Source organism: Helicoverpa zea, chromosome 15, assembly GCF_022581195.2.
Source record: "Helicoverpa zea isolate HzStark_Cry1AcR chromosome 15, ilHelZeax1.1, whole genome shotgun sequence".
NCBI classification, from domain to species: domain Eukaryota; kingdom Metazoa; phylum Arthropoda; class Insecta; order Lepidoptera; family Noctuidae; genus Helicoverpa; species Helicoverpa zea.
This window is the reverse complement of record NC_061466.1, coordinates 11,815,960-11,836,351: the sequence shown is the minus strand read 5'-3', so window position 1 is coordinate 11,836,351 and position 20,392 is coordinate 11,815,960. Positions and strand designations below refer to the sequence as shown.

The following is a 20,392-nucleotide window of genomic DNA, read 5'->3' as shown; positions in this document are numbered from 1 at the left end:
GCCGGCGCGCGGCCGGCGCGCCGACGGCGAGCGGACAGCGCGTGGTTGGCGCGCTGTCCGCTCGCCGTAGTCTTAATTCGAGGCGACGCCGTGCTACAGCCGTGCTGTTGCGGTGCTGCTATAATGTGCCACAACAGAATTATGATGTTACAGTCAACCTCATAATTGTAGGTCCCAGCTGTCATTTGAACATCTTTGGCAGTCATTACGGGTAGTCAGAAGACAGTAAGTCTGACGCCAGTCTTATCTAGGGGTATTGGGTTGTCTGGGTAACTGGGTTGAGGAGGTCGGATAGGCATTCGCTACTTGTAATCACTGGTACGCAGAATATGTTCTGAGTCCATAATTGGGAAAAGACTAGGCAGACGATGAGTCAAACTAAAAAATCGACGAACACGTGTATATCAAAAGTGAAGAGTTGACAACACAAATACCAGAATAGATTTGTCATTCAAAAGCCCAAGATTTTCATAGTAAACAACGGTTTTAAGTAAACTATCGTTCATATTGTCAGTGAAATTCACCCTGAAAGTTCAAAAACACACTGGGCACTAAATTTCACTACACGAGATCGACAACGCTTGAAATAAATAAACTATTTGTAAAAAAGCTGTTTGTAGTCTGTCTGTGTTCAAAATACAACAAATGAACAAACACAGCTCAAACTATAGAATAACAAAAACAATAGACTGTTTGAAACATTTGGCAACTGCGAATTACCACCTGTATTTTTAGGAAAAACAAACTGGATCCCAGGAATATAACAGTAGAGAGAGTTATGTTTTACAGAGTTATAAAGACTAGCTGTTCCCTGTGAATTATATATTAAGACTTGATATTCCATGCGTTCCACTCACGATACGTACAGAGTACCACTTCCCGCATCCGGTTAAAGTAGCCTATAGGTAGTTTTCCTAAATGTAGTTGCAAAAGGCTTTAGGTTAATGATTTTTTTAGCCCTAACTGTAACACCGATAGGCTGGGATGGCTTTCCTATTTTGTTTCCACACCTCTCCTTTCTTTGATTGTTCCTACCAATCAGGGTTGTATCCGTCCAGGTCATCCCGCCATCTTTTCTACCTCGTCTTTCTCTTAAACGCTATTACATATTTTTATTACTTGTAACCTCCAGCCACTATTCTCAATGCCTTGAGGAGCAAAGGTTTCCCTCTGAATAGTTCGATTATAGTGGACGCCTTTCATCTTCACGTATGACCGCACATTCTAGGGCACTAGTCTACGTAGACTTTACACTAATAATATATGTATATGGCAAGGATATTATTCTTTCGATGTATTTTATGATGTGAGTTTGTTTAATTTACATGTCTTTAAGAAAAGTTAGCACTTGTTAAATATAGAATGTGAATTTCGTGATGTGTATATGATGCGATAGAATGAGGATCATGTGTTGTGAGGAAAATCTCGAGTAAGGATGTGAATGGATTTCAAGTAAGAACACTATATACCGTAGACACTATGGATGGATTGAAAGAAGCTTTTGAGAACACAAGTGACCTGTGGAGCATGAAAGAAGAAGATATAAAAAGCACCAATCGGAGACAGGAGTATAGTACCTAATACCACAACCTGCACTCTCAATATCAAATGTATTTGAATTCCTTTTTGTCTTAACCGTGAAAGTTACAATACTTTTGATACCTGTACCTACAAATTGAAACGTACACTTATTGCTTTGAAAGTTTTCTCCTAAAAACAAAATTGCGTGTCTGATTACATGGGCCGCTAAAATGCTGCCTCACTCCACATATAGGCACGTAAAGCGCTTTAATCTCCTAACTCAGGCCATGTAAACTTCTTCCCTGTCATCAATAACTTAGTACAATACGTACCTGGAAAAGCCATTACAGAGGGTAGGAGAATTCACTGTTCGAGTCCGAATACTATTATAGTCGTACCCCATTGTTTTATTCAGAACGAACGCGGACGCTTCGGCGATTACCTGTGTAAAGAACGTTTATATGATGCGCCATTTTAGTGCTATTTTTAGTGTGGGAGCACGCACTCTATGAATGTGGCTGTGATATATGTATAGTATTATTTATCATCCATCCTCCGAGCCTTTTCCCAATCATGTTGGGGTCGGCTTCCAGTCTAACCGGATTCAGCTGAGTACCAGTGCTTTACAAGAAGCGACTGCCTATCTGACCTCCTCAACCCAGTTACCCGGGCAACCCGATACCCCTTGGTTAGACTGGTGTCAGACTTACTGGCTTCTGACTACCCGTAACGACTGCCAAGGATGTTTAATGACAGCCGGGACCTACAGTTTAACGTGCCATCCGAAACACAGTCAATGGTGTCTAAGATATACTTAGAAAGTACACACAACTTAGAAAAGTTGCATTGGTACTTGCCTGACCTGGGATCGAACCCGCGCCCTCATACTTGAGAGGTTGGTCTTTTACTCACTAGGCCACCACGACTTATAGTATAGTATTATTTATATGTACATAAATATTGTATCCTAAGTAATATCATAAATGTGACAGTTTGAATGGATGAGCGAAAGTTTTTTGCTCTTTACCGCAAAACTCAAACTCAAACTCAAACTCAAACTCAAAATCGTTTATTCAAATTAGGCTGATAAATCAGCACTTTTCGAACGTCAAAAACAAAAGACAGCCCCCAAAACGCCCGCCCTTCACCACTTCCTATGTGTTTTTGCTGGGAAGAAGAAGTGGCGCAACAAACTCCCCAGCAACACATGTCTGTCTGTAAGGTTTGAAGAACCAGAATGTATACAAAACAAGTCAAATAAAAATATCATTATCACATGATAACCATTATATAAAATTAGGAAAGAAAAAACAATACAAACTTAACACAAGTAGGCTAGCACACAGATTTATACCCATAAATACTAAGCACTCAAGCATTACTTATAGTCTATTAACTGTATCTAAAGCCTCCTGTTACTGAAATAAAAATGTATTTTTAACATAAGCATAAAATCGGCGTGCCCACCCACATGCGCAGATGGTTATGTTGTAGCTGTACAACACAAACAAGGTGTACCTGCTAGGACTACAGTATTATTATTTTCTCCAAAAAAAGCTAATAGAAAATCATACTATTATTAATAGTGTCAACAGCTACCAACACGACCTGGTACCGCCAGCAGCACCCGTTCACGAGTATAACGCGAGGATCAGCCATCGCCCCCTTCGCACATTTTTGAGGGAAGGGGACAACCCGACCCCCAACGCTACCGCTGGCCATACCGTCTAAGGGAGCATGACGTGCTTGCAGCTATTCAACAAAAGTAGAACATGTAAGAAGTACTGCAGTACTAGCAAGCCATAAAGCAACAACGCTAAGTAAAATTTAACAGAAGTTCCCAAAGTAATTAAAAAAAGAAAAAATCAGAATTAATGTCTGAAGTAATGTCAATCAATGTAAAAAATAATCATAATAAGTTTAAGATTTAGTTATAGCGATAACAAGAATGAGCTGCCTTGCGTTCAACTTAGCGACCAACTATTCCTATCATTTAAATAATCATTAATGCTATAATAAGCCTTCTTTGAAAGAATTGACTTTACTTGTAATTTAAATGCATGAAACGGTAATTGTAGTAAAGTTAGAGGTAGTTTATTGTAAAAGCGGATACCGAGCCTCAAAAAATAATATGAATAGAAAGAATTACTACAACTTATTTATAAGGTCTTATATTAAGATATAGTTTATATTTTCGAATGGACCCCTAAGCTTCTGTCTGCAATTTTTGAGTCTGCAAAAACAAAATATTTTTTCCAAAAAGATTTGATCAAGTTCGGAATTTGCATGTATATACGAAACACCAGTAAAACAACATAAATTACAGCCGAGCTTTACAAAGCGAAATTCGTTATTAATTTCAGTGAAAACGAATGGAATATTGAAATTCCTCTCAGAAATATGACATGTCAGCCACAACAGGACCTGCGTCAAACCAATGTTATTGTTTAAAATTTAACAAGGCTTTGTGACAACAGATTAACCTTCGTACTACTCGTAATAGAATATAGCTGAAGGGTTTGTTTTAAATGTATTAATTTGGGTAATTTGTTAATTATTCAATAAACGTGGAATAAATTTAAAACATCATGCTGTAGCGTTTATTATCGCCCTTATCATAAATAGCCTATAGTATCATAATTTTATTTAAGCGAGAAATCGACAATGACGATATGATATTGAGAAGAAAAAACTGTCAGATAAAGAAAATTAACTTCTGCGTTTTTAATTAACTACCATTCAATCACATCATTTAATTGCATCCATTTGGCTATTAATAGCCCAATTTTGGAATAGGTTTAGGGCTATTAAAATCTCAATATTATGACGATCAAAACAAAAGAAAAGTTACACTGGAATCTCGCCTTAAGACGTACAAAGTGGGCATGATTATAAGATGAATGGGATAAACCGCAGACCGTAGCTTGTCGATTACATCTACGTAACTACATTTTGGTTCCCAACAATATATCATTTTTAATAGCTCTTGGCACGTTTTGAACAGTTTTATTATACAGTATATATTAAAAATAAAAAGCACTTATTTAATAGATTCTTTGGACGCAACACGGAAATTACAACTAATATGATTGCGTGACTTGCTATTTCAGTACATAATAATATTTTCTGCAGTCATATATTGACGCATTTTTTAACTAGCTTTTACCTGCGTATACGTTTATTAAACCAAACAATCGTTATATGTTTTTAAACTTATTAAAATTCTGGCCAATCAATAAGAAAATTTTCAACCATAGAAAACATAGAAATATTCTGGCTGTTATTTTTGTACACTTTCTTGACAAAGCAACTGGCTCGTTTTAAATAAAATTTCATTCGACACTAGACATAGCTAGAACCCTGAAACCCTTTTAGACATTTTTATAGATAGCAGCATACGGTATACACACCATTTCTACAAGAACGGGAAAAAGACCGCAGATTTACGACAAATCTTCATGGTCCAACCTTCACGCTGTCATTACGTCCAAAAACTATACTGGCAATAAAAAGCATTTATCGTAAAGATATCGAAACAGTCCGTTGGACATATCGTGTGAACATCGTAGTTTTACTGGCCATTACATCACAGCTCGGGATGACGCCATTAGCTTTGATCGACGAATAAAATAGGATTTTTATATTTATTTTGTTTGTGAATACGTCTGTGTTGTGAGAATGACTTTTGAAGACTGAATGACGTGCGGTAGTAAAGTTTTTTGCACGTGCGTTTGAAGTTTTGAAGAACGATTGTGGATCTATCATTAGATTTAGCAAGATCATTAGCTATAGTTAACTGGGTTACCACCTTATTTTTTATTGATGGCTATATTTGAATAAAATGTGCCTATATGAAAAAAATCAACAAAAAACTTTTTGTAATTTCTTGAATACAATTTTCTATCATTTCCACATTTTTCATTCAGACTCTTACAACCTTGTAAAGATCTTCATTCAAACATTACATAGGTACCTATATCCACAAACATTCGTATTGACAAATTAAATAGGATTAGTCGAATAACACGTGAGTAATTCTCTCATGGAGGACAAAATAACAAGCGGAGGTGTCATAACGGAAAATCTACTAAGAAAGTAGTGCGCCAAAATGCAGGTGTGCGGGAGACGAGGGACGTTACTGTCTTCGCCCTTATACGCCTTCTTTCAACCCTATCATTTTTTTAATACCAAAAACCATTGATAGGTGTCTCAAAGAACCAGAAAGCCTCGTTAGTTCACTCGTAACTAATACTTTTGGTCATGCTCACCGTAAGTATTTGACCTAGAACAAGGCGCCTGACCTGCATTATGGCATCTCCGCTCTTTCCTTACTCCGGGAATTCTCTGCAATTAACGGTGAGGGAGGTAGTGACATTTGCCCTAATCTATGACCTCAGGCTATTAGATTATTCCAACTGAACATTGTTGGGAAATTCCCCATCAATAGCTTGAAAATTGCTATTAACGGGAACCGTTTTACATTTTCGATAGTTGTCTTGGTTAAGGAAATACGAGATACTAGTAGCTACTTTAAATTGATGAAAAGAGAAAAAATATTAGTTAGTAGGTGTGCAAAAGGCTCGGGAGATGATGTGATATGGTTGATAAAAAGTAAGAAAAACTGACTCTTTTTGCAATAAGTTTGAGAAAGATTGGAGATGATATAATTTTATATCAGACATGTTATTGTCATACATATTGCGGTAGGATTGCACAACTATTTATGCCGTTTTCTATTTCGCTGTATGTTTAAAAACCATTAAGTTCAAAAGAAAATCCTTGGTAAAACATTTAGCAGACGTTATGACGCAGTGAAACTTGACCTTAATTGTCGTCGAAGCTCCTAAATCTAGAAGTAAGTACACACAGTAATATTATAAACGACTATAGCTTTTACCCACGACTTGAGGCGGTTTAAATTGGGTTTAATGCGGTAAATACGCCTTTGTGTACAGAGCCTTGTAATCATAAAGTCGACGTTGTCATTATAGATTCTTTTTTGCACTGTTGTACATAAAACAGATACGAGTCGGTTAAAAATACATACAACATGTAACTTAATTAACGCACATCCTGAAATTAGTTTGTTCAGAATCGTTTACTGAATCGATTTATATCATTTTTAATATAGGTAATTTTTTATACCAAAAATAATTAAAACTACGGAAATTATTGGCATATTAACCCTGTACAGTCAAAACAAATTCAAATAGACCGTAACTCAAAGTAATAAGACTTCGTGTATTGTCGGCTTTTTCCGTAGTTTCGCTATGTTGTGTCGAGTCGAGCGGCGCGCGGCGCGATATTTGCGTGCGTAGTAGTATGACCAAAAAGTTCTCCAAGAATTGGTATAACTAATTTAGTAAATAACAATGCATATACATGTTAAATTAAAAATTCAGTGTATGTATTATGATTATAACATAATATTCTAATTGGGGTGTTTGAGGGTGTGCGTTAATTACGTTACATGTTGTATAAGTAGGTAATAGTGTAAAAGATTTACCATAGTTCGAGGTTTTACTGTAACACATACCTACATATTTTTTACATTAAAATATACATCGTTTGGGTTAGTTTCATTGATACCATTTTCGAAGAAAAAAGTTTTTGCAAATTAAAAGTGAAAACATTCTTTAGATTACAGAACCATAAAATATACACAATAACAAAACATAGGTATCCTAAAATTTTTCATTTGGAGAGCAAGTTCTGTTCTGTACTTACCTATATGAACCATTTCAAAATAAAACATTTTATAATATTCAATTCTTAATAAATTACACTAATTAACATATTTCACAAAATAAAACAACATTTTTAATAACCCAAATCCAGTGTTAATACCGCCTAATTCCATACAATACAGAGAGTGAACTTGTGCGAGCTTTCACTGCAATGCGGCCCAACGTAGGGGATGTTCTTAAACAGATTATGTTATAATTAGACATCGGATTATATGCATTTGCATGTTTGCATATGCAAATGCATATTATGCTATTATTTTAGCGTTATTGCATATTTTGGTACTTTTTCATTGATAGTGCATATTTCAGTATTTATACGTGATAGACGTGTTGTACTACGCCAAAGAGTATAATAATAATTTAGTACGCTCTCCTCAGTGCGCTTTCGCCAAAGAGTATATCTCGGCAGAAATGGCGCCAAATTTCAAGTTCTGTCCGGTAACGTCAGTTGACGTCGAAAGGTCATTTTCAGCCTATAAATTAATTTTAAGTGACAAACGTCACAAATTTGCGGCAGAAAACCTTGAAAAATATGTAATTGTATATTGTCACAAGAATTACAACTAATAGTACCTACCTCTATGTATATTTAAATATATGTTCTGAAAATAAAAGTTAATTCTAATAGTGGTTTTTTAATTGTGCATATTTTGTGCATATTTCGCTCTTTTTTAGTGCATATTTGCATGCATATTTTGGCATTTTGATAGTGCATATAATCCGATGTCTAGTTATAATACTGTGTTTGTGTTTCTGAACGGTACTCATTTGTTTGTATTTGTGGCGTTTTATTAAAATTATTGTAGGTGTAGTAGGTTTAAAAAGGAGCTTAATAACTATTTTTGTTATAATGCAAACGCAAAACATTTGTTTAGTTGACTAAATATTTAAGAAAAAATATTTATAATAGGTATATTCGAATACGGATTGTTAAAGTAAGTATAGAATTAAAGAGTTTAAAAATGGTTTTCTTTCTGTTAAGAGAATTCTGAATACATAGTCTTAAAATGATTGCATGCTATTTACGTATATAGGTACTTACCGAGATATTGTGTGCGTCAGACAATCTATTCATGGACAATACCTACTCAATTTTCATGTTTTTATATTTATAATTTAATCATCTCGTTATTTGCATTAGGTATTCTCTCCGTGATAAACGTGAAAAGCTTTCACTATTTATATAATAATTGAAATAAAACTAAAAAGTTAATAATGTCAAAATCGAATAGAAATCGAATCGCAATATGATCGCAATAGCAGTTTTAACCATATCGGGCATTCTGCTACTAATATAAGACCAATCGTATTCGATTGACATTTGATTGGTGTGCGATTGGTCTGCTATTTTGGTGATTTTGGTCTATACGGTAGTTTGCTGTACAATCATTTTGCAATCGTAAATCATTTGCAGACAAAATGATACATTATTGAATGACAGAAAAGGATAAAAACGTTTATTTCAAAGAAAAAATAGCGGAATGCCACATACGCTTCAATCGTAATCGAGTCGGGATTGGATCTCAGTCGAATCGAGTCGAACATGAATCGTATGTCGCTTAAGTAAAATTAGGAGAATCGGGCCCCAGGTGTTCGATCAAAAATATAATTTACAAAAATTAGACACGAAATATTGTTTACTCTAAATCGTAGTCGCGGTGGCTGTCGTAATAAGTGTTATGAATTGATATTATTACGAGCGGCGGATATTTATAAATATGATGAAAAAAGCGCGGGTGATTAGCGCGCGAAAACAACGAGACGTTCCACAAGCAAAGGAAATGTCTATTCTGTCTGCGAGCGAACTCTTTATCATAGTCTAGTAACCGCACAAACAAGTTTTAATTGGACTTTTTTGTACAGGCAGGCTGCCTACAATACCTCGAGGTACCTCCTCATTTCCCTAGTTCCTATTTAGTCATATTTCTTTAGAAAGCACCCACGTTTCTGAAAACTCCCAACGACGTCCCGTGGGAGATTTAAAATACAATTTTATTCAAGAGCGAACATCTACAATTCATATTTTCGTATGTATAGGAACAGCTTATTTATTTTTACTGCAAACTTGAGTCAGTACCTAGTTGTTACGGAATTGGGTAAAACTTGCGTTAAAATTGGCCTAATAACATTGAAGTAAAGTTTTATTGTTTATCTGCAGAACAAGTCCATTTTATTTGGATGGCCAACTGGAATGGAAGCTATGGGTTTATACTTCGCGTCATAATTCCTATTATAAAAACCGAGTTTACTGTTATACACAATACGGCAGTATACGGTAAACGTTTGGTTTTTCAACGATCTTTTACCACATCTAAATAAGACATTTCGAATCGCGTATTTTTGCTGTATTTTGTCTGAAGGCATCTGTCGTCTGGTAATTGTGAAAACGCCAAGTTCAACAAAGCGGGAGAGAAATAAAAATTTCGGCCGTCATCGGACTATCTCAGAAATAGAAAATAAATGTCTGGCAAGTTCCAGACGTTCCAGTAATAGTTTTACTGCTATCTTCATTTTAGTCAGCAGAAATAACTATGCTTTTATAGGCTACTATTCTAATGTTCTTTTGTGTAGGTCAAACTTCAATGAGAATTGCTTATTTCTCTGTAATCGTGGAGAAGATAATTAATAATCAATTTTTATATTCGCGCGGGAGAATTGACACTTAGACTAAGCTGCGTTTCATCCTTAAGAAATTAAAAAAGAAACTTTTAAAAGTTTATGTAAAAACTTTTTTTGCTAATTTTAGACCATATTACGAATACGGTCATGTTAAGTAGATACAAAAATAAAATCGCTAAAACAAAGGACTTATTTAGTAATCAGGTTTTATTTGCGAAGGTCTGACGAAAGGGTCCTGAACTCTGACCGTAATCAAATTAGGGTTTGTTGTTTTCTAGACCGCATCTACATATTTTGTGTATCTGAACCCTTTGGCTAATTATAACAAAATTCGAAAAGGCTTTTTAATGGTTGGTACACTGACTGACTCGCTAACTTTTAATTTCCTACAGATGTAAAGGAAAAATAAGTTTTTTTGTGTCAATTTCAGCTTCAAAAGCAAGTTACGCGCGAAATGACACGAGCGATAAAATCCACAAGTGTATAAGTCGGGAGCCTAAGGAGTTTGCAAAGTTTCATGAACTAAAACTTAGATTCATATAAGAAATGTTGATACAAAAAAAAAACAATAGCAATAATATCCTTGAATATTCAATACCATGCAATTTTAGTGACGTCACGAACAAAAACTAGGGCTGCCCATACAACATCGACTTTCATTTTTTTCAAATCAAATACACATTAGCAATAACCAGTAACCCAGTTCAACACGAGAAGGTTAATTCCACAATGTTTACGCCAAACCAATGTCAATGTAAATGCAATAAAATCGTGACTACTACAAACTTAGTGTTGTGTTGATCGATATCGATAAAATATGCAACCTTTGATTTGTCTTGTGCACGCGACTATGAAGCTTGATGGAAATAGAAATTATTTTTAAAATAATAGGTGGTCTTTGTCAGTCGCTATGCTATATAAACCTTAGCTACTATATAATATTGGCTGTAAAAAGGTATCTTTAACTTTCCAACTAGCTTCTGTCAGCGGATTCACTCCTGTTTCAAATATTACATTATAGCCTCCTTCGATAATAGGGGCTCTCTAACACTGAAGATTTTTTTTAACTATGCCAGTAAGTAATTCCTGATTAGAGTTTTCAAGTTAAGAAATAAACTCTTCATCTTAATAAAAAAAGCATATAAGAATTTAAGAACTATTTATCACTGTAAAGCTAAAGAAAACCATTAGCAATAGAAGTTTTCTAGATGTTAGCACCTCGCGATTGAATCGATTCCTCCTAATGGCTTGATGAATCCGATTTGCAGCCGGATTCAATGTAAGAGCATTGGTTAGCCAGGAAGTCTGGGTAGCCACTTTGGATATTCAATTATTTTATTCTCATATATAGCGATGTTTTTGACCATGTGCGGCCTGTTTTGTGTCGAAAAACAATCATGGTAATTATGATTTTTTCCCAGATTAGATAGTTTTAACTAGGTATTCACATAGGTACATTAATTCAATATTATTTACATGTTTATTAGGTACGACACACCCGATATACCCCCGTGTGTACTGCCTTTATACTCTTTCTAATATACTGCCCTTATATACCGCCATATGTACTGCCCTTATATACCGCCTAATATACTACCCTTATATACCGCCTTATGTACTGCCCTTATATACCGCCTTATGTACTGCCCTTATATACCGCCTTATGTACTGCCCTTATATACCGCCTTATGTACTGCCCTTATATACCGCCTTATGTACTGCCCTTATATAAAAACTTATGTACTGCCCTTATATACCGCCTAATATACTGCCCTTATATACCGCCTTATGTACTGCCCTTATATACCGCCTTATGTACTGCCCTTATATACCGCCTTATGTACTGCCCTTATTTACCGCCTTATGTACTGCCCTTATATACCGCCTTATGTACTGCCCTTATATACCGCCTTATGTACTGCCCTTATATGTTAGCCAGGAAGTCTGGGTAGTTAGCACTTTGGATATTCAATTATTTTATTAACCGACTTCCCAAAAAGGAGGAGGTTCTCAATTCGTCGGGATCTTTTTTTTTTTTATTATTTTTTATGTATGTTCACCGATTACTCAGAGACGCCTCGACCGATTTGCAAAAATTTTTTTTTGTTTGATAGGGTTTACCTCCCAGGTGGTCCCATAGTCACCAGGTCAGGATCTGATGATGGAAACCCTGAGAAATCGAGGGCAACTTTCGAAAATCGTAGGCATACGTAGGGTAAAAACTTGACACTAAGGCGCATGTCTGATAACACTATGCAATGGTGAAGGCTTGGAGCTGACCTGATGATGAAGACCAGAGAAGGTCGAGGGAACTTGAACAATGAATGTGTAAAAAACTACCTCGTGTTTGGGCTTATTTTGTTCGTATTGACGAGACCTTTGCAACAGTGAAGGTTTGAAGCTGACCTGATGATGGAGACCAGCGAAGGTGGAGGGAACTCGACAATTGAATATGTAAACTACCTCGTGCTTGGGCTTATATTGTTCGTATTGATGAGAACTTTCCACTGCGGATATGACATGCGGATAGTGACAACTATGCTTGTCACTGAAAAGCTAAAAATAAAAAACTTTTTACAAAAAAATAAAACCGACTCCCAAAAACACTGAAAAGCAAAAAAAAACTATTATAAACTAAGCAAAAGAATAGTTTTTTTTTGCTTTTCAGTGTTTTTGGGAGTCGGTTTTATTTTTTTGTAAAAAGTTTTTTCTCATATATAGCGATGTTTTTGACCATGTGCGGCCTGTTTTGTGTCGAAAAACAATCATGGTAATTATGATTTTTTCCCAGATTAGATAGTTTTAACTAGGTATTCACATAGGTACATTAATTCAATATTATTTACATGTTTATTAGGTACGACACACCCGATATACCCCCGTGTGTACTGCCTTTATACTCTTTCTAATATACTGCCCTTATATACCGCCATATGTACTGCCCTTATATACCGCCTAATATACTGCCCTTATATACCGCCTTATCTACTGCCCTTATATACCGCTTAATATACTGCCCTTATATACCCCCTTATGTACTACCCTTATATACCGCCTAATATACTGCCCTTATATACCGCCTTATGTACAGCCTTTATATACCGCCTAATATACTGCCCTTATATACCCCCTTATGTACTGCCCTTATATACCGCCTTATGTACTGCCTTTATATACCGCCTTATATAGTACCCTTATATACCCCCTTATTAAATGTACTGCCCTTATACACTCCCTTTTTAACATGGCATGACATGGTATACCTTGGAAAAAAGTACAATTTTCCGACAGACCAAATTATTTTTGTCTGTGTCTCGCATTCAAAAGTACCACTTCTAACTAAATTCTTTGTCCCCAGCATGCGTAGAAGAAGAATGCATCGACTGGGAAGGGAAGTCGGTACCCCACGGTCTGCTGTACGTGCCGGGGCCGGGAGTATGTTCCCTCTGCGTGTGCTACCACTCTGAGCCTATGTGGTGCAAGGCTATTTACTGTGATCCGCCTTATGTAAGTATTAAAACCTTTTTTCTGATGGGAAATCATCAAATATGACTCCTTCCGCTGATTAGCAGCAGTGAGGGAGTGTCAGACTGACTAAAACCCATCCCATATAACCATTTTTGCGAACATAACGTAACCGTTTCGACACTTAGCGTCGACACTGATCTATCTCGAAACATAATCTCGTCGACGTTCCGTGTTAGCGCCGTCGCTGCAACTAAAAATGGGGAAGATCTCGACACAATAAACAAGTAACATTTGGTTTCTAATTTACGTCGCCGTGTCGTAACATTGCTACCATATTTTAACCAGAGTTGGCACTAATCATTCAATCATTCATTCGTTCGATCAATTTCGTTGGCTCGTGCGTGAGTGACACGACGAATACAAAATACAAGAAATCCCATAATGATGGTTTACTTACCTTGAGTTGATGAACTCAAGGTAAGTTAACAAAGTTTTAGTTTTCATTAATTAATATGGTTTATAATGCTCAAATCTTATTGGGAAAAAAAGTTTACTGTGTAATTTCTTTGAATATGTTGATATTTCCAACGCGCCACCGTAATATCATGTTTTCATAATTCTGGCGAAAGAAAAACTTTTGTTAAATAAAATAAAAATATAAAATTATGCACATCGAGTGCTTAATAGCTTCCATTTAAATAGAATATCAAATATTTTAATCCTAATACAAATTATTTTAGCAAGATTTACTCATAAAATTGATAAATAATGAACTATGAAAAAACATTTTTGATGTTTGTTATGAAAAATATGCTCGTCGCAACTAGTCACAAAGTTACGATAATGTGTCGACACGTGTCGACATGTTACGGTAAATTGTTACAAAATTACTAGATTTTTAAGATGGTTTCTCTTAATATTTGGTTACAGTGTTTCCCAAAGTTTTTATCAAGTCAAGATGCCTTTTTTCATTGTTCTAACCAAAGGAGGCTCATCAGAATTAATATCGCTTGTGCCGAGTACTTGAGTTAAAGACGAAGACGTCTTGTTTTGGCCGAGAAAACGAAAAAACAGCGATTTGGAGCTCGAAAGTTGAAACTTTGGCACTAGGGACTATACCACTAAGCTCCTCCACTAAATTCCGTACTGTTTTCCTGTAAATGGCCTAGAAAATAATAAATTTTAAGTTCAATAAAATGGGTATCCGTCAATGTGCCCTACCAACAATGCACATCATGAAAAAAATATTAGGTATTATAATAAAAAAAAACTTGTGTACGAGTACAATTAGGCACTTGAGATATTTTGGGACGTACTTATTTCTTTTACTCTTCTGTAAAAAGTTGAAGTCCATCAGAATTTACGTAAGGTTTTTGGTTGTTTACTCATTTTAAATTTCATTAAATGGTTGATAATGGCAGAAAACATAGACAGTTTGAGAATAACTGGCTCTCGTCATGTTTTTATATATGCAAGTTATTGTTAAAGTGTTCTGGAACATCGACTACACATGTTACTACCCAGTTACAACACAATTGTGTCAACATTGCACACTGGTTACAAACCAAACGCAAAGTTTCTAAAATGTGTGGTTACAAATTAAGCTGTAAAGTATCGACACAGCGACCACATAAAGTTACTGAATCTACATAGTTTCCGTCACATTTTTACTGAACCGTTACAACTCATAAAAGCTAATCCCTACACAGTCACGTTGTGTCGTATCAGTTACGAAACTGTTGCGACTTGTTACATCTTTATCATATCTGCGACCAAAAATGGCTGTATGGGATCGTATTCCTTTAAGTATGTACCAGGGCCGCGGTAACTCTTTCGAACAATCCCGCAGCCAAGCCAATAGCAAGTATCAAGGCCTGGTTAGAATTTTGTAGATCGAGTTTGAAAAAGTTCTGCCACTGATCAGAAAAACTGGTCAAACTACTAATAGCACAACAGAAGTCTGAAAATAAAACATAAGCCTTGCAATGATTGCCTTGCTTGTAAGTCAGAATAGGAGGTTCAATAAAATGTATCCCTCATGTGTAGCTTTTCTGAAGTTCCGAGGGCCCACGGAGAATGAATTTCATTGATAGGTACTACCACCAACTATCTTTTGTGCTGAAACATGCTTATACTTTTACGTTAAGTAAACAGGTAAACTGTAGGTCCCGGCTGTCATTGAACATCCTTGGCAGTCGTTACGGGTAGTCAGAAGCCAGTATGTCTGACGCCAGTCTAACCAAGGGGTATCGGGTTGCCTGGGTAACTGGGTTGAGGAGGTCAGATAGGCAGTCGCTTCTTGTAAAACACTGGTACTCAGCTGGTCAGACTGGAAGCCGACCCCAACATAGTTGGGAAAAAGGCCCGGAGGATGATGAAGTATACAGTTACTTCAAGTTTGAGCTCACACTGCAGTCTACTGAAACTGAAAGTACAAACCAGTACAAAGGCTATTTCTTTTAATAATAAATGCAAGCAAGCCCACAATTATCCGCAGTACAGTTATTGACATGAATCTGCCCTTGCTGGTTCGAATAACTAATAAGCACCTATGAGTCATTACGTGAAACCAACTCTGGTCACGTGGCTAACACGTAATTGATTGCCGTCACGAAATGCCTGGTTATTAAGCTGTGAAAGTTTCAAATAAATATTCGGATATAATACATTTCTGAAAGGTAAAGGGTATTTCTGGTTAATAACATTATTTGGTGAACTTTTGTGAATGTCAATGTTTTCATGTCTGGTAGGAATTTGGACATCATCATTACAGTATCTACGGTCACTTACCTATCACCTCCTTACCTACCTGTTATGTTCAAATTTCGAAGAATTAACTTGATTTTGGAATTAATACCACCCTGAAGGATCTATGGTACCTTTTACTTCAGTAATATCTTCCCACCAAGATGTTACCTAACTCATTTTGTTCACATTTCCACAGTTCTGCAAAAACTTCCGCGTCGGCGCACGATGCTGTGAGTTCGAGTGCCTCGACCCCCCAGGAGAAGACACCAGATACCGCGAGAGGCAGCGGCTTCGGGCCCTCATCCTCGCTGGCAACTCCTCGGCCCCCCACCAGGGCCCCTCCATCGAACTCAAAGCAGGAATCTCCCTCCTAGCTGTAGCCGTCGCGCGCTTCGTATGAAACACGGAACGCGTAGACCATAACCAATTGAAAATTTAAGGGAGTATTTGCCTGGCTAAGGAGGTTTTAGTTCGTGAAATTGAATGCCAAAAACTCACATTCTATGATACTACGATCTGCCTATACCTAGTAAGAATGTCCTTCACTCACGGGACCTTTTCTCTAGAACTAGAACTATGATTTTTTCATGTTCAGAGTACACGAGTTCTTCTGATTATTATTGTATTAGTTCCGTTTACAACAAAATGAATAAATTCGGACCAATTTTATGTAACCGAGTAGAGTCGTGTTCTTTTTTGTTTTTCTTTATTTCAATGTTGAATGTGAAAATGTAAAAGTAGAAACATTACGTCATAGACAATTAGAGAGGAAAACGTTCTTGTTGTTTTGGTAGAAGAGAAAAACATTCAGAGTAAAGAAAACCTTATTAAAACCTCATTTGTATTCTATTCATCTTCAGAACATTAAACTAAAAATAATGGTGCCACTTTAGTCGAACAATTAAAATGTATAGGAAAAAATGTAGGTCATGACACATTGCAGATAGAACACTTTATTTCCCCGGTCCATAAGTAAATTGTAAGTCCATTAAACGGTAAAAATAGACAGTATTTAAAAGAAAATCTTAATAAAAACGTTCTAGTCGACTCACGCATTCTGTGAGCATGCGTCTTTCTTCACTTCTTAAAATATTTCACTTAGCTAGACACGTTTCGAAATTGTAGCTTTAAATTTCATATCATCGGGCGTCCGATTCTGTAAATTATTTGTAGGAACTGAAGTGATTCATTGGCCCACTCCATGCGGTGAATCACTCACCGGATGAAATATATAGCACCAAGTTCTTTGAAGAATCTGGTTTTAGTAATTTTAATAAGAAATGCTTCCAAGAGCAAAACTTCAGGTAAAAAGCAAAGTGCCTTGAGAGACTCGAGGCAAATTTTATTACACGCTTAGAGTTTATTATGAATTAAAATTAAAGTTTTACACTAAGATTTTTGAATTTTTCCCATTTCTGGCTTAATTCGGAAGTCGAATGCGTATAAAGTCGGTTTCTTATTAAAATTATACTTAAGAGTATACCCCTGGGGGAATTGATGTATAAAAATATCTACAGAATCGCACCCCAGCTAATTAGCGTAAATTAATTAGTGCAACAATATAGTAGGACGGTCATATTACGATACTTTGTATTCGTGAATAGTTGGCAACGTAGGAATTGAATTAAGGATTTCGGAGCAAGTCGTGCGAGGCTAAAGCATGGCCCATTTAATGTCGGCTAGCATGCTAGCTAGTGCTTTGGAAAATTCACTTTATTTACCCCGACTCACGCCACACAATCACAAAGTTCCGTCGGAAAACATTGACATGTTTTGGACGCGTCACGCAGGGCTGGGAAAGGGGCCATAGTAACACGAAAACTTAACATTAATACACTAGCTTTTTGTGAAAAAAGGAAAGTTGAAAGTCATAGGGCAAAGAGAGACATGTGGCTTTACCATTACAACTGACCCTACCTACATGAAGGGATATTATTACTGTAATGTTTTATAAAATAATATCTCTAATGAAAATCATTTACATTATTGTAAAATCCCCTGGTAAAAACCTAATAGACGTTAGATATTACCGACATGATCCCAATAAAAGCTCGCTCATCTTATTCAAACAGATTTTTATCGAAAGTTTAACATAAAATGACAAGAGAATAAAATGTGTCTCAGTTTTTATCTAGATGACGAATAAAAAGGCCTGTCAGGGATGAAAAATAGTTACCATGATTAATGTTCAGAGTAGGACCGTATGAAAAAAATCGTCAACATCGAAATACTTGTACATAGGGTATGACGATGTGCGATTACAATAAGATTGATGGCATCACTATCACACTCCTGTTTTATTCAAGGGATAATAAACTCATATTTCATTTCAATCGAGTCCCGTCTCGATAGTTTCTCGATTGCGAACCATTGGATCTCGAGTGTAGACTGCCAGTGCCTTCTGCAAGACTTTATTCAAACGCCCATTAAAAACAATGTAGCAATGTTGCGTATGGCAACATTGTCAGTTTAATAATTGTTCGAGACTGTTCAGGTTGAAACAATGCTTTTAAGAGATTACATACTTTGTACTCCAGCAGATTACATACTCCAGCCTTCCTGGATACCTACTTATCATTATTATTGATTCCTGTAATCAGAGGAAGAATTCGATTTGTAAATTATAAAAACTACCTACTGCAATAAAACCCTATCCGTGTCGATAAAATGTAAAATGCACTCAACAATATTAAATAAAAGATAAATGCCCCATTTTTCCACTATGGTAATGTTACCAGAGACATCGATGGGCCGATTAGTTCGCGCCATTATTATGCATACGACACACTACACGACAATTACTTAACGCGGCCATATTTGAACACGGTTGAAAAAAGAACATAATTTCAGGCCCCCAAAGAGCATAATGCCATGAAATTTAGTCTTGCATGACCGAGTGGTTTTTGTACCTCGCGTGTTAGACTCATATACAAGTAATACCCCGATTGCTTCAAGCCAGCTTTAATATATTTAACCTTGACAATAAAAGTTAAATTCCCGCAACTAATTACGAATGCAATTTCTATGAAGGTTTCGGTTTTAAAAGGCTGTTATTGATTGTCACTACTTATTGGCCACAACTTTTCCTTCATAGCTCTGAGATCATGATGAGCTTTTGAATTTTTTCCCGATTTAGGTACAAATAGGTAAAAGAACGCACGACAGTTAAGGTCAAGTTCCATGTAGGTACTTAATTATATGAAATGTTCCTACCCATTTTATTATTTTATTTAATAGACTCCTGTATTTTTTACCGGCATTGTCATAATTAGAAACCTTACAATACTCATGTACCAAGTCAAGTGTACAGTTATAATCTGGAGATAATCGTTGACATAATTTAATAATGTCCTCAAGTCAATTTACATATTTCATTACGCGAAGCTAATTACTTGCGCTCAATTTGATACATAAAGCTTTGGTCGATCAAATAAACCTTTAGTTCTTCAGAAATAGTCTCATTTTAGTTTCTTAAAAAATATATTCATAAATACTTTTTTTTTGTTTTCCAAAGTCTTAGGCTAAATGTAGAATACCATAGAATCCGAAAAAACTATGACCGTCATTATAAAAAAAGATTCACAATTAAAAATAAAAGGAATTGACAATGATTTCACGTCATTAGAATCATTCAGTCATCGCATTCAGTCAGTAGGTAGGAAATGTAGTTAGTCTATAAGTATGGGGTAGCTCACTAAGTGCGGGATCAGATTTAGGGAGATATTTGTAGGAAATAATTAAAATTAATTAGCTAATGGAAGACGCTGTTACTGTATGAAAATCATTGTTATTTATTTATACTGTCTATTTAAAACTAATATTTTGTTAAAATCTGTCACACGCTTGTGCTATGAGTCTTAATTTTAATAAAAAGTTTTTTTTACCATGTCTGGTTTCATATTTTATTTGGTATACTTATGTAGATAGATAATAATCATTAAAGTCAAAATAATATTATTTCATAATTAATAAACCACCAAATTAGGGGAACATGACTTAGAATAAAAATTAGGAAAACATACCTACCATATTGAAAATTCCTAAAATTCTCTTATAGTTGATACTTTTGATAACTATAATTATGTATTTGTATTAAAAAGCTTTGGCAAATATACTTTTACTCCAATGAAATATTTAAAATCCTCTTTTTTTTATATTGTTTAAAGAATGGTAACCCACATAATTTATTACTAAAATATTAAGCTGCGTCCATACAAATAAAAAATATTTGAGTCACCTTGCTTATGATTATGATAAATAGAAGTGTGCCATATTAATAAAAGTATTAA

General features: G+C 35.7%; 1 protein-coding gene across 1 annotated transcript in view; it reads left to right on the top strand.

Annotated features, from left to right (window-relative positions):
* LOC124636749 overlaps positions 1–19,741 on the top strand; it is a 48,405-nt gene extending 28,664 nt beyond the window's left edge. Inside the window, exons 2-3 of the mRNA XM_047172877.1 lie at positions 13,246–13,394; positions 16,300–19,741. Coding sequence (XP_047028833.1) covers positions 13,246–13,394; positions 16,300–16,503 — 353 coding nt within the window. The 3' untranslated portion in view covers positions 16,504–19,741. The remainder of the gene's footprint in view (positions 1–13,245; positions 13,395–16,299) is intronic.
* Positions 19,742–20,392: the final 651 nt, after the last annotated feature.